General features: G+C 38.3%; 2 protein-coding genes across 2 annotated transcripts; both read left to right on the top strand.

The window, feature by feature from the left end:
* Window positions 1-7,732: 7,732 nt before the first annotated feature.
* Window positions 7,733-9,397, top strand: LOC147637094 (uncharacterized). The gene has a single exon (XM_086799933.1). The coding sequence runs from the start codon at window positions 7,733-7,735 to the stop codon at window positions 9,395-9,397; it is 1,665 nt and encodes a 554-aa protein (XP_086656059.1).
* A 73-nt stretch (window positions 9,398-9,470) lies between these two features.
* On the top strand, window positions 9,471-10,775 carry LOC147637095 (uncharacterized). Its single transcript, XM_086799934.1, has one exon. The coding sequence runs from the start codon at window positions 9,474-9,476 to the stop codon at window positions 10,773-10,775; it is 1,302 nt and encodes a 433-aa protein (XP_086656060.1). The 5' UTR covers window positions 9,471-9,473.
* Window positions 10,776-16,350: the final 5,575 nt, after the last annotated feature.

Raw genomic sequence — 16,350 nt, forward strand, 5'->3', positions numbered from 1 at the left:
TGGAACATCAAAGAGTGGGTAAAACTTAGTTTCTTAGTTAATCATCAATTTGAAGGGGTTGCATAAAATATAAACAAATGCTAAATTTTTTCATTTTGTTGACAAAAAAAATGGAAGAGACTCCTACTGACTAGGGAGTTCATAGACCTATTGTAGTGGGACAAGACACTAGTGGTACTACCCAATAGTCCCTCCAGCTATTGTGGGTGCGGGGGGTGCTACCAACCATCTTGTTGTAAATATTGACTATGATGTCAATATTAGGTAATTTGGAAAAAATCTCACATTTTGGAAATCAATTACTCCATATAGTTTTGGACATATCTCAAACATACTAACTCCAAATTTGTCGGAGATCATAGATTTAGATTCTACTCTTCAAGATCTTTTCGATGATATGTCATATGAGGAGGTTTGGACAAACTTTTGGACAAGTTCACCATGCTCCCATTTTTCAAATGGGAATAGGATTTTTTCCAAATTATCTAATATGGTCTTTATGTACAACATGTAATCACTTTTGAACATAATAAAAAGAATTTTTCTTTGTTGGGTGGACTTTCTTTTCTTTTTATCCGCCTTGACACTATTGATGTATTATTAAACAAACAATAGTTTCCCACAAAATCCCATTGTAAATATCATGTTATTAGTTTTGAACATAATAAAAAGAACTTTTCTTTATTAGGTGACTTATCTAGTCTTGGAAAAGTTTTATTTGTTGGGTGATTTATTTTGTCTAATGAGCAACTTTTCTTTGTTGGGTGACTTATTTGGTGTACACCCCCTTCTTAAGAACATAGCCCTCATATTGAATAGATAGGATAAAAAACGCCCTTCTTAGGAAGATAGCCCTTATACTGAATAGAAGTTCTAAGGGCAGCCACATTCTGCCCAAGTCCTCTTACCTGTGAAAATGTAAATAACCTACACAAAGGAGCTCATGGACAAAAAGACTGATCCATTAGCCTACATTTTATGATCTCATCCCCACCTTTCAAAATATCAATTTCTTTCAATCATTCTGTGCCGAAGCAACCTTTGTTTGCATCTCTTCCTCTGGCTCGGCTACCTCAATAAAAGACATAGGAATAATCTCCTACTGCCACATTTAAGAATAGCCAAATTAAGGCCATTATATAAGATTAGTCTTCTTCACCTTTGGTGGCATTCTTGTTGCAAAAAATTTAAAACAAAACAAGGCTATTTCTTCATTTAGCCATGCACACATATTTAGGTTCTTTAAAGCTATAAGTTAACAAGCAAACCCTGGTGCACTTGTGCATGTGGAGGGGGTCGTAACATCATGACCCCCAGCCTCTCATGCATTCTCATGTCCATGTATGGACATAAATCACGAGCCTTGGAGAGGGTCGTGATGTCATGATCTTCGCCAAGGTTCAGTGTCCATGTCCATACATGGAGGGTGGACAAGTCCATACATGGACATGGACATGAGAATACATGAGAAAGGGTCATGATGTCACGATCCCACTTTAAACATAAATTATTTTGCACAATCCAATAACTATGCCCATAAAATTCTACAATTCTAACTCGAATAAAGAATGGCAAGAATAACATGCTATTAGTTAATAAGTAAAAGATGTCGTGACCCCGCTCTCTATTCTTTAATGGTCCCCATGAAGACAATGCTTCATACGGGTCATGATGTCATGCCCCTCTCTCTCCTCTGGTGACGTAGTAGATGATGGCGGTGCAACCTTGCTCTTCATGACCTTGTAACTCTCCTGCACATGAGATCCCCAATAAACGGCACCTTTCCACACTTTTATATACTACATGGCATGATTGTCATGATGGTAGCATCGCAATGGGACCCCATGCCTAAGGGGTGCCATATCAATACGACCCCCCTATGTCTACTGCTCGTCATAGTGATATACAAGGGGATCATATCAATATCACCCTCCCCTTCTATCACTTGTCATAGTGAGGATAAACTTTTCATACCTAAGGGGGTCACATCAACATGAACCCCCCCCTCCCCCCTTCTCTCTTAGTAGATATGTAACTTCAAGGATACATTTTGCATGCCTAGGGGGTCGTATCAATATGAACCCACCCACCCACAGAACCCCCTCTCTTAGATATGTACCTTTGAGGATATACTTTGCATGCCTAAGGTGCTTTAATTGCTAATACGAAGCCCCTAGTCTTGGAATACTACCATCTCTTCATCATCAGATAGTACTACAAATGACTGTAATAATATTAAAAATTTGGCTGGTCATATTTTTGTATATTACAAATAATACCATGGGTTTTAAATCGGGTGGATTAACCTTTAACGCAAACACTATCATACAACATCAAGTAAAGCTAATCACAGAGAGAGTGTTTTAATCTAATCAAGTCATAATTAATGCTGATAATCAGTCTGTAGAGAGAGAGAATAGTGTTCAAGTTAATTTACCTATGCAGATCGATGTTGCACTGAGAGCTAAGCTGACTAGTGTGGAAAGCAATGAGATTAATAAGTTAGTGCATGGGTGGGTGATAATTAGGTGATTAAGAATGAGATTATTAGCGCTGAGACTAAGAAGGACTACATGCTCCACGTATTGAAAGGCATTCTCATGGACGCTACCTAAGGGGGTTGTATTGATACGACCAAAATACTGCAACTACACCCATGTCTTCATCATCAAACAATACTGCAAATAACTGTAATAATATTAGAAATTCTTGTGGTCATATTTTTGTATATTGCAAATAACACCATGGATTTCAAATTGGATGGAATAGCTTTCGAGGTGAACACTATCAATACATCATCAAGAAAAGCTAATTGTAGAGAGAGCTAATCAAGTCGTCGTGAGATAAATGATGATAATTAGCCTTTAGAGGGAGAGAACAGTGTTCAAGTTAATTTACCTATGCAATCGATGTTGCACTATGGTGACTAGAGCAGAAAGCAATGAGATAACAAGTTCGTGGGAGCTAATGAGGTGATGCGGAAAACTGTGCATGCCTACTAGACACACACAACACAGAGAGCGCACAACACAAGATAATAAGAACGGTAGCGCACACAAGATAATAAGAACGGTTACATCTGTTGCATGAAGGACAGTTACATTTATAGAATATAACGTATGGGTGGTGACAGGTGGCATCCTCCTTTAACATGAGCATTACTCCCTATGTGTGCATCTATGGGTGGGTCCCTATAAGAGTCATTGCATGAAGCCTTTGGTGACATGGCAATTGCTATTTTACAAAGTGCACATTATTACTCATACTTGATAGGTAAACGTATTGGTACTGGGCCATCTTTGGAAAAATTAAACGAGAGTTTATGTTGGGAGATACAACCACTTCCTCAAAGAGATAAATAGTTGACCTCACTGATATGATGTGGTCAAGGATGTGGGGATTGCTACATCAAAGATGCCAAAAGGTGGAGAGAAAAGTATGAGGAGGAAAAAGAAAATCAATGAACCCATGTGTGATTTAGTCTTAGACTAGAGTTTAGAACTGTGACCAAGCAATCATCGAAGAGAAAAAGAATTCAGCCACCCAATGATTATGTTACAAAAAGTGATTCAACTATGTGCATTGAATATGATGTGAGTGACATGAATTGGGCTATTTAGCAATGTTACTCAATTTGGTTTTTTGTAATAACTAGATCTAGGTGTGTGGTGCAAGAGGAAGGCTTTTTGGAGTGCTAGTATCTTGCTTCAAAGGTCGGTAAGTAATTTGTGCAGTTTTGTGATGTAGATGTATCTCATACTTGGAAGGTGGATAAGTCAATTATTGGGTTTCTCGGATACTCTCTAAGTTCTTGGAAAGTTTTTACTAGGGGCACTTTGTTGACTCTTGCGGAGAAGATTTGATTTAATAAATGAAAGCTTTGTTCTTGAAGGTTAAAGGAAGCATGCTGATGTGTACAAACTAATCAAGAGGTAATAGTTCCTTGCCATGTGTGGCCACCTTCAAGGAGAGATGGCTAGGTTGTGTGATGAATGTCTACAATTGGAAAAGATTTTAAAGAGTGCATGGAGAGAGGCTTGCAATTGCCAAGTGAAGTGGTCCATGAGAGTGTGATTCTACAAAATGAAGCTCATATATTTCATAAGAACTCAATTGCCAAGGGAGTCACATATGCAGTGCACATTACAAATTATCCAAAGTGTCCATGCATGGACTTCACACAAAGAGAGAAAAAGCCCCGGGGGATTCAGAAGGGGAACCTTACGATATCACGTGAGTGTACACTAGGGGGGTTTTTTGCAGATGATGCATAAGCTTATACATTAGGGGTGGGGGCCCTTTTATGTTTTGGCTAATCTTAAATTTAAGTTAGGGGGGGGGGGGAGAGGGGGGGTACTAATCTTTACCCTAGATGTAGATGTAGAAATGACACACAAATACTCATTTGATAAGTCAGTCTCACTGGGTGTTCATGAACTAAGCCCAAAACTAACACTAGGTCTCCTTCATTGATGGTGATTCTTATTGTTAATTATGGTAATCAAAGAACTAATCGTGGCTAATTAAAGGGGCTAATGTTTAGAGAAAATAAGAGAAAAGGCTATGGAAAAAGGTGTAAGAAATGTTCCATAGTAATGCATTCCTACAAGCAAATTAAGCATAACATGGCCACATGAACACCACCACACCCACACCTATACCCTCTCACTCTTTCACTCTTTGATTTTGACCACAAGCTGGTTCTCCTAAGTTGTCCTTATTCTCTTTTGGCATTTGTAAATATTTACTCTATCTTTCTAGTACACTTTGCTTTGCACACTTTGCAAAATTGCCCAATCACCCAAAGACAAAGAGACTATCTATCAGAGGATTAAATAAAAAATGGAGTAATGGAAGGCTACATGGAGTCCCAATGTTGTAGATCCAAGAATATGGGTTTTAAGGGTGGTTCAAATCAAGGAACTTGAGATCCAACCTTGTAAGTCATGATATAAATAGTCTTTCATAATATAAAACAAATATATCATTAAATCATTCTCTCTTTAATATAGGTTTACTATTTTATTCTAGTGTCTATAGTAGTGTAATATACATGTGTCTTTTCAATATTGCGACTGTGTGACCGCTATTTGAATAGTGAATTTCTTAATAGAACCCTTCATTCAGAATTTGTGATAGGAAGGAAGTCATGTGACCGCTATGTGTAAGTCTTGGGACAATCTATGAGAGACGATGACCCTAGAACTATCAAAGCAAAGATGTGCATTGAAGGACACCATTACAAATGCCTTAATACACTATGGATCAGCGGTGGTGAACCTAATAACTAAGGAAACCATGATAGATTTGGGCTTGGAAAAGATGTTATAAAGTAATTAGGTTAGTTGGCTTGCCAACAAAAGTAGAAATTACTTGCCCTCCCAAGTATGTGTACACATGTGGCCTATCCCATGAGTGAGGGCTTTTCACACGGTTGACCATACTCACCCACGAATGTAACTTTAACCATATGTTTTCTTAACCATGGTGAAATGGAGCCAATTTTATCCCCAAAAATGGAGGGGGGAAATGGGGAAGAGCGGGAAAATGGGTTTCCTATCCTGCACGTGACTTTTGCCCTATCTTATGCCCTGTACTTTTGCCTCTTCAACCTCCATTGCCCTGGCAGCCAGGTAGTACATCGTACCTTCCAGTTTGACTATCTCCCACCTCCCGTTACCTCGAATATCCCTACTGGTATTTCAGCGTTGGAGTTTGCAGATTACTCTACTATTTGGGCCTGGAAGTTAATGATGATTTTGCTGTAATTTGTTCCTCATTTCCTTTACTTTACAACAGGTTTTGCTACTACTGCAAATAATGCATTGAGAAGGCCTATGTTTCTACTTCAACTCACATGTTTTTGGTTGGAATTTGTTTACAGGTGCTGTAATTTGTTACTAGTTGCTAGAGTAGCTGTAAGCTTCGAAAGGAGATTGTTGGCTTGAAGCAGCTCTAATTCTTCCATACTTTGCTCCAGGTTTTATGTCCATTTCATCCTTCATTTTAAACATGTTAATGATGGTTTTGCTGTAATTTTTTCCTCATTTTCTTTACTTTACAACAGGTTTTGCTGTCCATTTGAGATTATCTTGTTGGGCACCTTTTTGTTATCTAGCCCTTTTATAGGAGTATGGAGAGGCATGATATTGTGATTGTGTTAGATGAGGGTATGGCTGAAAATCATGTGTTGGGATATGTTCATCTTAAAACCGGTGGTACCTACAAGGACTTGAGAGAAGAGATCATCCTTGATAATCTCATCATAGATGAGTTTATATTTTTGGGAGGATCTAGGAAAATTCCAATAGGGGCCAAGCAAGAGGAGAGATGGATAGTTGATGCTGCAGAAGTAACCATCCAATTGAAAATGGAATATGATACACAAGGCAAACGCCAAAAAGTGGACTCAGTTGGAGATAGCAATAAAATGCAGCCAAAGTGTACAGTGTCTCCAGATTTATGTATGCATGATCTTGCTCAAGGGTGTGAAAGCTACAATATGGTGGATGATTCGACTACGTGTGGTAGTGTTTCTAAGAATCGATTGAAGAGTCACCTTGAAACACCATCTGAGGTCAAAAAATGGCAGAGGGAGATTAAGATAGCCAAAGAAAAGTTAAGAGCAAAAGGCCGACATGATAGATTTGAGCTCATGTCAAAGGACAAGGATGGTAAAGCATTGTTTCAGATTTGGTGTGAGGAGTGTGATTGCTCTTATGGTCAAGGGGGTCCTGACACTTTGTATAATTACACACACTCACACATCAACTCAGCATCCCATATGAGGATTATTGGGTTATGTGAGCAAGAGAGCCATAGAAAAGACAGCCTTGGTTCATTGGATGACATTATGGAATTAGGAAAAGAAAAAGTAAATGAAGCAATGTTGGAGGTTTCAACCTTTGCAAGTGAGAGTAACGTGGTGTTTCAACTAGTAACAGAGACTATTGGAGATTATAGCACTCTATCAAAAGTCTATATAAGCTGCATGCTAGATAACAAGTGGATACCACTATTTCCAAAGACAGGATCTCTACGACAATGCATGATTGAGCATATGAAATCCAAGCTACATATCACAAAGGCTAGTGGCATTGATTCTAGTAATCAAGTGAAGAGGGCTGGTGGTCGCCCATCCAAGGTGACAATTATAGATAAGAAGCAAAGAGATCTAAGTGGTTTTTTCAAGAAATGTTCCGCTAAAGGTAAAACTCACATGTTCTAGCTGTGTTTTCCATCAGTTTTGTATTTTCCAAGTGAACATTTTTTCTTATGCTCTATTGTAATGTTTTCTTATAGACAATGACACCTTGCAAACTGCCAATGCATCACGAAAGCCATCAGGTATTTCTCATATGCTTCTATTTTCAATCATTATTTTTGATTTTTTATAGAGATGTTAGGTGTAGCTAGTCATATGGCTTTTGGCTCTCTCTCCATTAGGCAAATTTTCAAGCTTCTATTTTCAATCACTATTTCTGTTTTTTTATAGAGATGTTAGGTGTAGCTAGTCATATGGCTTTTGGCTCTCTCTCCATCAAGTCTATTGGGAACTTAACAGATTCCTCCTTTGCTCATAGGGAGTAGCTTGCTTGCAACCTTGTGTTGGGGTTTTTGGCAAGGGTCATATAACTATGATGGGAATGTGGTTGACTTGAAGCCCTTTTTGGATGATAGTAAAGGAGGTGGCAAATGGCACAATGAGCCAGCAACTAAGGCAACAATTATGATGGGGACAACAGAGTTCATTGAAATTAATGGCACTTTCCGTCATAAGGATTGCAAGCGGATATGTTTGGAGGGAACATACTTTGATAATTTGCAATGTGGTGCATGTGCTACTATTCCTAAAGAACGAGACTTTCGCATGCGAGTGTATCGACAAATTCGATCTTCAGATACTCGTGGATCAAGAGACACAGGAGGTGGTAGACGGTTAGATTATTTGACTCATTTAGAGTTATTGAGAGTAGCAAAAACAAAGTCCACAATGGTTCGGGTATTGAAGAAGGAGATAGCATTCACAAGAACTGAAGTTGTTGCATTGAGCGTGAAGGTTAGAAGTCTTCGGGAGAGCACTATGGAAGCCATGGTGAGGAAAGATGTTAGAAAATTTTGTCAAGATATAATCAATGCTCATGAGCTAGGTCTATTTGAGGGAAAGAAGGCATTGTGGAACTTCTTTGTTGACATTTCACAAAACATTTCAAGAGTAGGTCAAGGGAAGAGATATTCCAATACAACAAAGGAATTATTTGAGACTGTCAAGATATGGGGAGGGACAAGGTTGCATAATTTCTTATCACTTAACCTTGGAGGTCCACACATGTCCACCACAATGAGGTCCACAAGAAAAGCACTTTTCTTTCGAACTGGTTTACAAGAGGATATATTTCAACATGCAAGAGAAGTTTACACTTGTCACATGATGAAGAAAGGTATACCCTTGGGTAGTGTGCCAGTTCTTCTAGCTGAGGATGAAACAGTTGTGAAAAGAATGGTGAGATGGGTGGCACGTGATGATAATTTGGTTGGCTTTTGTGGTAAAAAGCTAGAACACACTTGCATTCCAGACTTTGTCGTGCAAGTTGGTGATGGTCAAGATGGATATCTTAGAGTTGTGGACGCTTTTCAACATAATGTGATTGCTCATTATGCAAGGGTATTGATAGTGAATCCTCTTCTTGAATTCTTGCCAAAGCTAGTTATATTGGTGCAATTGACATGTAATAGGTTTGATTCCATGTTTGTCAGAGAACAGTGGGAGAGCATTCAGCTTTCTTGGAACATTTTTCTAAGGGATGTGGTAGGTTCATTGATAGGACATGCTTCAGATGGGGATAGTAGGCGCAGAAAGTTGATGTTGCAAGATTACTCTTCTTGTCAAGGTCCCAGGTTGTGCATTCCTTGGAAGGGTTGGCCCTTTACAGCACACATCACATTTGATGGGAGTATCAGTGGTTTGCATGATCAAGACTATATCCATAATGGAAAGAAACTTATCAATCCTTTGGATAGTGCATCTAGAAGGTTGGTACTTGGTAGAGAGCTTGTGACTTTGAATCATGTAGCAATTGTATATCAATTATTCAAGGTTGATGAACATGGCTTGCAAGAAGGGGATATTGAGAGGAAGGATAGACAAAATTGGAGAGCTGCACAAAGGATTGCTGCAAAGAAAGTACAAAAGTGTTTGAAGTTATTACAAGAAGGCTATGGTGCTCACAAAGAGCGGACATTGGGCACACGTATGTACTTATCAATAGTAGCATCTTACATTGATATTTTCTTATCACCTACCTTAGACTTGTATGGTCGTGTGAAAGCTGCAGGAAAGGTGTCTTTCTTTTTCAGGTATGCAGAAGTTGCTACCATTGCTATTAGTGATATATGAATAAAGGATTTTGAAAGTATTTCCAAGGTTGATGTGGCTAATACTCATGGTTCTTTCTATATGTAGGATTTGGCGCATGTGGATCACTAAGCATGATGCATACTCCCTAAAGCAAAACTTTATCAGTAGAGAAACATTCATTGACATTCAATTGTCATGTCACTTTGTGGTTCTCTTGATAAAGACCTTTAGGGAAAAGCATCCTCACTTGCACGTACCCCTTTCTTGCACGGGATCGGATGCATGTGAGAATTTTTTCAGCAAGGTGGGTGGAATGGTTCGGAATGAAAGATGCTATGATGGCTTTGATTTGCTGAGTAGTACCGGAGCACTTAATAGAATAGCAGAGTTTCAAGCAGGTTCAATTCTTAAATTTCCAGCAGCTCATTCTAAACAAGAAAATATATGGGCTACTTTGGAAAAGGAGAATGGCACTCCTTTGGCCAACCTGGGAGACTATGCTTGTGTGAGTAGTGACAACCATATGGTATCTGCATTGAAAGAGGGATTATTAGAAGCAAAGGCCATAAGTGAGACACTTGGTATGCACGATGAAACTTCTTGGAATGACTCATGGGAGGAGGGAGATCTCTTAGAACTCTTCAACCCTAATCTTGAATATGTGGATGAAGATGAATCATTGGATGATGTTCTACTTTTAGATGAAGATAATCACTTTGATAGTGGTGTTCGAGGTGATCTGGTGGATGAGGAAATTACTAGTGAAAGTGAGCTTCGTCATGTGATTGATTGTCTAATTGATGAGGAGGAGAAGGTGGTTAGTGAAATATCGCCATTTGTTGAAGTGGATGGGAAAGCCATTTCTAAAAGCACACTTGTCAGCCAATTGAATGGAAATCCCACACTATCTAAAGATAGATTAACAAGGGTGAAAAGTGGAGTGTATTTTTCTTTGGAGAAGAAGGCAATGATTCATACAGGAACATGTCTTGGTATAGGATCTGATTGTGCAGTATTGTTTGAAAGCACATCAATAAATGCAAACAAAAAGACAAGAGGAAAAGGAAAAGCTGGGAATACTAGTAAGGGTGCTGTAAACGGCATGTGGTACCTTGGAAGGGTGGCAAGCATGAGGAGAAAGGTTCGAAATTGTCTAAAAGAGACAAGAGGCCCCTTTGATCTATTGGATAGGCCTTTGAATGTTCAAATTCATTTGTCATGGTATCAACAAGCAAAGGGAACTAGGACCTACACATATGACCTTGTTGACAACCAATGTGTGGATTTGGAATCTATAATAGCCTTGGCCAATCTCAACTATGATCGACAAACAAAGAAATACCATCTTGATGAGAATGACTACAAACTTTTCAATGAATATGTGCAGGGCAGAAAAGGTACATTTTCTATTTTTTAAATTTTTGTAAAGTTTATCCATTTTGAAATTGTCCCTTCCCTTCCCTTCCCTCCTTCCTAGTCCATTTGCAGCCCTACTGCTCCAATCTCTGATGTAGATGAAGGGAACATATGTTTTTGTTAATGTGCTTTCAATCCTTCTTATCACATAGGGATCCTAGGTTTGCAGCATGTAACTTGACAGGGAGCTTATGTTTGTTTTGTAGGATAAATTTGTTGGCAAGCTATGTGGCATGATGCAGCATTTATGAGAAGATGCCCATAGATGTGTCAATGCTAAACTTATGGATTATAGACATGGATTGTTCGGGTGTTACTCTTGTTTAATTTTTAGTTTTTCTAGTAAACATTCAAGATGCATTTTATGTTTTCTACTCTATCAAATTTTGGTTTAGATTCATGGATTGTTCAGGTGTTACTCTTGTGTAACTTCATATTTGCTGCTATTAAACATCCAAGATGCTTTTCAGCTTTTTCATTCTAGTGTTTGTTTTTTAAGGGAGAAGACACTTGTTTATGTTAGTGTGTAATCATTCTTATACTACAGCTTTCTAGCTTGTCCGCCCCAATAACAGTGAATGTAGTTGCTATCTACACTATTCTGAGCAGGTTTAGAGACTGTTGCCAATTATGGGAAAGGATTTGGAGCTGTTTACCTCTGTATTTGGCAATACAACATTCAAATTAGTTCATGTTTTGCAAGTACAGGTCTGCATTGGAAGTTCAGTGAGGTTTGTGCATTGTTTAACCAAGCATTGGCTAGTGGGTTAATGTGATTTTGTTGGTGCAATACCATTCACAGCATGTGAATCAGTGGAGTTTATGCATACATCTAAGATGGTTCAGAATCAAAATCCGAATCTAAATTCGGGAGACGTGTTTGAAGTTTTGGCCTGGGAGGATAAATTGAATGGAACCAAGTATTCCATGTGGAGTTTTATGGTGAATAATGCGTTAGTTGGTAAGAGTATATGGGGCTATGTTAGAGGTGATGAGGCTTGTCTTGTAGATCTAGTTATTGCTTCTGCTACACCTTTGTAAGGAGGTAATGCATATGATATGTAGCTAGCTTCGATAAGGCCAGCTACACCTATTGCTCCCATTGAGGATTAGAGGAGATGGGATTAAGGGATGCCCAAGCTATGCCACTTATAGCCTTGTCCATTAAAAGGATCATCATACCTCGTATCTGTTCCTCCAACATACTTGGAGAATATGTATTGGGCAAGGAAGGAGGCTAGGCTTACTTGAAAAGACATCTTGATAGTATTTCAAGAGCTTTACGTATGGAAATACATTGGTGGATATGTATACTCTTTGTAGATGTACAGCCAATACGTATGCAAAATGGTATAATGTTGCCTTGGTTAGCATGTCGATGTAGGTGATTAGCATGTAATGGATGTAGTGCCAACAAATGAGTGCTCTTATCATCACTATTAGGCATGAATCAAGAACATCTATTTTGATAGATGTAACTTTAACAAATGATGTTATCATCATTATTAGGCTTGAATCAAGAACCACCATGCTAACCATGTATGGTAACAAGTGTGCGGAGGGTGTGCGGAGGGTGTGCGGAGGACAGATGGATGTTTGACAAAATACGATAGCCGTCTTATAGTCTTGTTGTTTGACAAAATAGGATAGCCATCTTGACGTAGGTTTAAGGAAAGGGGGGGGACACTAGACTTTTTCTTGTACCTTATAAGCTTAAATAGGGGTGTTTTATAATCCTACATGGATCTTAAATAGGGGGTTTTCTTGAAGTTCATGCACGCAGGTGACGTCCCCCTTTAATGAAGAGTGAATCCCCCGGGGAAAAAGCACGAGAAGTATATTCCATGTAAGCATATTTACTTTGTGTTCTTGTGAGAGTGCTAGAATTGCATGCACAAGTGAGTCACGCATTGCCAGGCTATAGAAACCACACCTCCCCAACAATAGCTTGAATATTTTTTATGGATAACTTTGACTTATGCTCACACTTGATGATTTGAAGATTGGGACCATCTAATGATAAAAAGTAAGGGTGTTGTCAATTTTGAAATCAATGATTTGAATGGTAAATTTTGGTATAAATGATCTATCTGGATGATGATTTGAAAAGATGAAATCTAAAGTATGGATCTAAGTTAAGATCAATGGTGGCAGTAATTAAGATCAAGGAATTGAGATTGCGATGATAAGGAATAAGGGATTAGGATTGGTGTGATGGGATTAAGAAATTAGGATCGGTGAGATGATAGTAGATAGTTATAAAATTTTTTGCTTCGTTTTCCTATAGGGTTTATTTATCTTTGGTTGAGTTTTAGTGCGAGGGTTGTTCCAACAAAATTAAGGTACATATATCTATGTAATATGGGAACACCTAGGGTTGCAATTAAATGCATGAAACATGTGGTGCAAAATCACTTAGTGTGAGTATATGGTCTTGTCAATGACAATATTTTTTATCTTGGAGATTTCATCGTTGAATTCTCAAGCGATGGGCCCTATACCACGCCAAGAAGAGAAAGGTTTCCCTTTCATCTTGCTAGTGCCCCCCTTAGTGCCCCCACCCAAGAATGTTCCTGAGAGGCTCTTGTTAGAGTTTAGGCTTTACTTAAATGTAATCTATGATTAGTGCATGAGTGGGACTTCTTTCATCAGTCCATCAACCCTCTCTTGCACTTAATCGTTATGCCTACCACGTCTCGTCCCACATAGCTGACTTGAATTGATAGTTTTTCTTGTCTCTCTAGCATAAGAGACTTGAATGTAAAAGACCTTGTGAATAACATATTGTGATGTGCTTAGGATTTGCAACTGAGTACTTGTTGGCCTAACTCTTAACTCTTATTCCCTTGGCACATTCTGGCCTCTCGCGAGACGACATTTCAATGGTATCCCTTTGGTCTTTTCTTTTTGTTGTGTATCACTAGTAGGTTAGCAACAACTTCATTTGTCATATGATTCAGCACATTGGTGAAAACATACTCTTTACAAACAAGGTTTTTGCCCACGTAAGATTTGAAGACTTATGGGTGTTAGGGCTATTCTGAGGTGAGGTTTTCTTGTCATTAGACACTTTTACTAGGGTTTGATTGTCATCAGACACCTTAGGGGGTAAACTACTAAGAAATCCTATGTTTCACGTGCATTCGAGGGGCATTTTAAAAACCCCTTAGCTGTTAATTTTTTATGAAAAAATGACCCATTTTTCTTTATGGACTTATAGGTTTTTTTTCCAAAATTTATTAAAAAATCCCTTCTATATTAAATGTATTTTTATAAATTTACCTTAAGTTTTTGAATTAAAAAACCCCTTCATTTGAACTCACATGGTATACGTACATATTTTTAGGTGAACAGCCCGAGTCAGACACTTTTACGATTCTGAGGAATCTCCTTCAGCATGCAGGTTGGGGAGAAGTCCTAAATTTATTTTTGAAGTTGTTCCCTTTCTCTCTTAGTCCAAAGCTCCTCTATCTTTGCCTTGCACTTTTTGGCATTTTAGGTACCCATATTTGCTTTGGCTCGGTTAGTTTGTGTATTGTCTTTGAGCTTTATGACGCTTTTTGATGCACTCTAGCTCCCATTGTTTGTTGTTTAGTGTGTGTCCACAACTTGTGTAGTCTTTATCTTTGGCACCCAAGCTAAGATTTATCCTTGATAATATCCTTGGGCCTTGAAGGAGCATTCTACAGTTATCCATCCTTAGTTCATTGGATCATTTCTCTGTTTGGTCTTTCTCCCTCTCCTTGGGATCCATATCAGCTTGTTATATGTTGTTGTAGGTTTGATATATTGGCCTTTGGGATCTATATCTATTTTGATTGCTTAATGTTTGTTTTTGCAAAAGTATTGGGTATAGCTGGAATAAATAAAACTTTTGGTACCCATACTTATCAAAGCTTACCCTTGAGAAGTGGTGGTGAAGTGGAGACAACAAGAATTATTATGTCCTTAGATGTTTTTATATTTTTTCTACATGGTTCCTCCTTAGTTTTGGCTTGGTTGGCTTTGGCTTCACTTCCTTAGGTCCAAATTTTGTGTTATAGTCCCTTGTTTTTTATGATGACATTGGGAAGGGTTGTGGGTATGGTTTTTTAAATAAGGCAACGAGCTTATAGATGATCTAACTTCTCGGCTCGATCAACTTTCAATAAAGTGGCTAATTTCTAGATCTCAGAGGAAGCTTGTTTGGTTTCTCCTTTTGTAAGAAGAACATTCACAATTATTTGCTCAAATTTTATGGTTGCGGTCCTCCAATCAATGGTTTAGTCATGTTTGGCAATCCACCCACTTTTGCAAATGGTTTCTTTTGGCATAGTTCCACTAGTCATGACAAAGAGACTACCTTCTATGGCATAAGAGTTTATGTGGAGTTTAAGCTTACAACACCTTCACATCCATTATATAGTCCCAAAAAAGTTTGTACTAAGGCCTTTGTAGGCTCAAAGACTAGCTTTCCTAAGAGGTAAGATATCATAAGACATTAAGTTTCTTCCTACTCCTAAATCTAATAGCACAAGTTTAGCTATACCCTTTGTGGTTGTGGGAAAGTCCAAGAAAATTCTTATAGGCTTTAGATCTTCTTCTCTATCATCATTGTCTACTATAGCCATGTGGATAGGTAGAATGCCTCTCCACTATTTTGATTTTTTCTCGCGAGTCTTGGATTCTTATTAAGCCTATTCTTCCTTTCTACTTCTTTTTTATTTCCTCAGGCAAGTGGGTAGCTTTAAGTTATTTATAGGAGAGAGGTCCGTAAAGCATCCTAAGTTTACTTTGATTAAGGAATCCTTTAATTTGGACTCCATAAATGGCTAAGTTTCCTTATCATGCTCGCACATTTTAAAGCTATGCTCGTTCACCACCATGAAATATGAGACCCTAAGTCAATAGGCATCCACGTCACATCTCTATAGGAATGGTTCTTTAGGTTCACCTTAACGGTACTATCCCCGGGTGGAGCTAGATGTTATTTATTCCCTTGTCGTGGATTAACATCATTTTTTGGTGCATAAAAGGGCATCCAAGAACCACATCGTAATTGGTGGTAGGCTTTCCAAGATGGAAAATAACAAATGTATGCTCATAGGCCAGGCTGCACGCCATTACTCCTAAAGGTTTCTTATAACACTCACTATTAACAGGCGGGTCTAATTGCGATGTTTTTTCCAACGAAAATGAACATGCAAAGAAACTCCACAAGTGTCGATATAAGCGTTGATATGAAACCATTGAACTAAACGAATAAATAAGCGTCGAAATATGCATTGTAGGAACATTCAAAATCATGTATTATTTTATGACAATCTTTTCGATGCTTTTACCGACATGTATTTTGACTACTATACCGACGTATACTTTGATGCATATTTCGACTGCTATTTCGACTAATACTTAGATGGAGGTAGGTTTTAATTTTTTTGGCATAATGGTACATCCAGGGGCAATTTTGCAGGTTGAATGCACCACTATGCCATTATTAAAGAGTACTTACAACATCTGTGCTCAAAGGTCACAAAACATGAATTTTTATTACTAAGAAGTTATAATATAGAGTTTATTTATGTATGTTTACAAAA

The sequence above is a fragment of the Cibotium barometz genome, chromosome 7 (genome assembly GCF_041138505.1).
Source record: "Cibotium barometz isolate CiBa-2024 chromosome 7, ASM4113850v1, whole genome shotgun sequence".
In the NCBI taxonomy this organism is placed as follows: domain Eukaryota; kingdom Viridiplantae; phylum Streptophyta; class Polypodiopsida; order Cyatheales; family Cibotiaceae; genus Cibotium; species Cibotium barometz.

Bases quoted from the DNA above. Each gene is read 5' to 3' on its own strand.
- LOC147637094 (XM_086799933.1), top strand. From the start codon at position 7,733: ATGGGGACAACAGAGTTCATTGAAATTAATGGCACTTTCCGTCATAAG.
- LOC147637095 (XM_086799934.1), top strand. From the start codon at position 9,474: ATGTGGATCACTAAGCATGATGCATACTCCCTAAAGCAAAACTTTATC.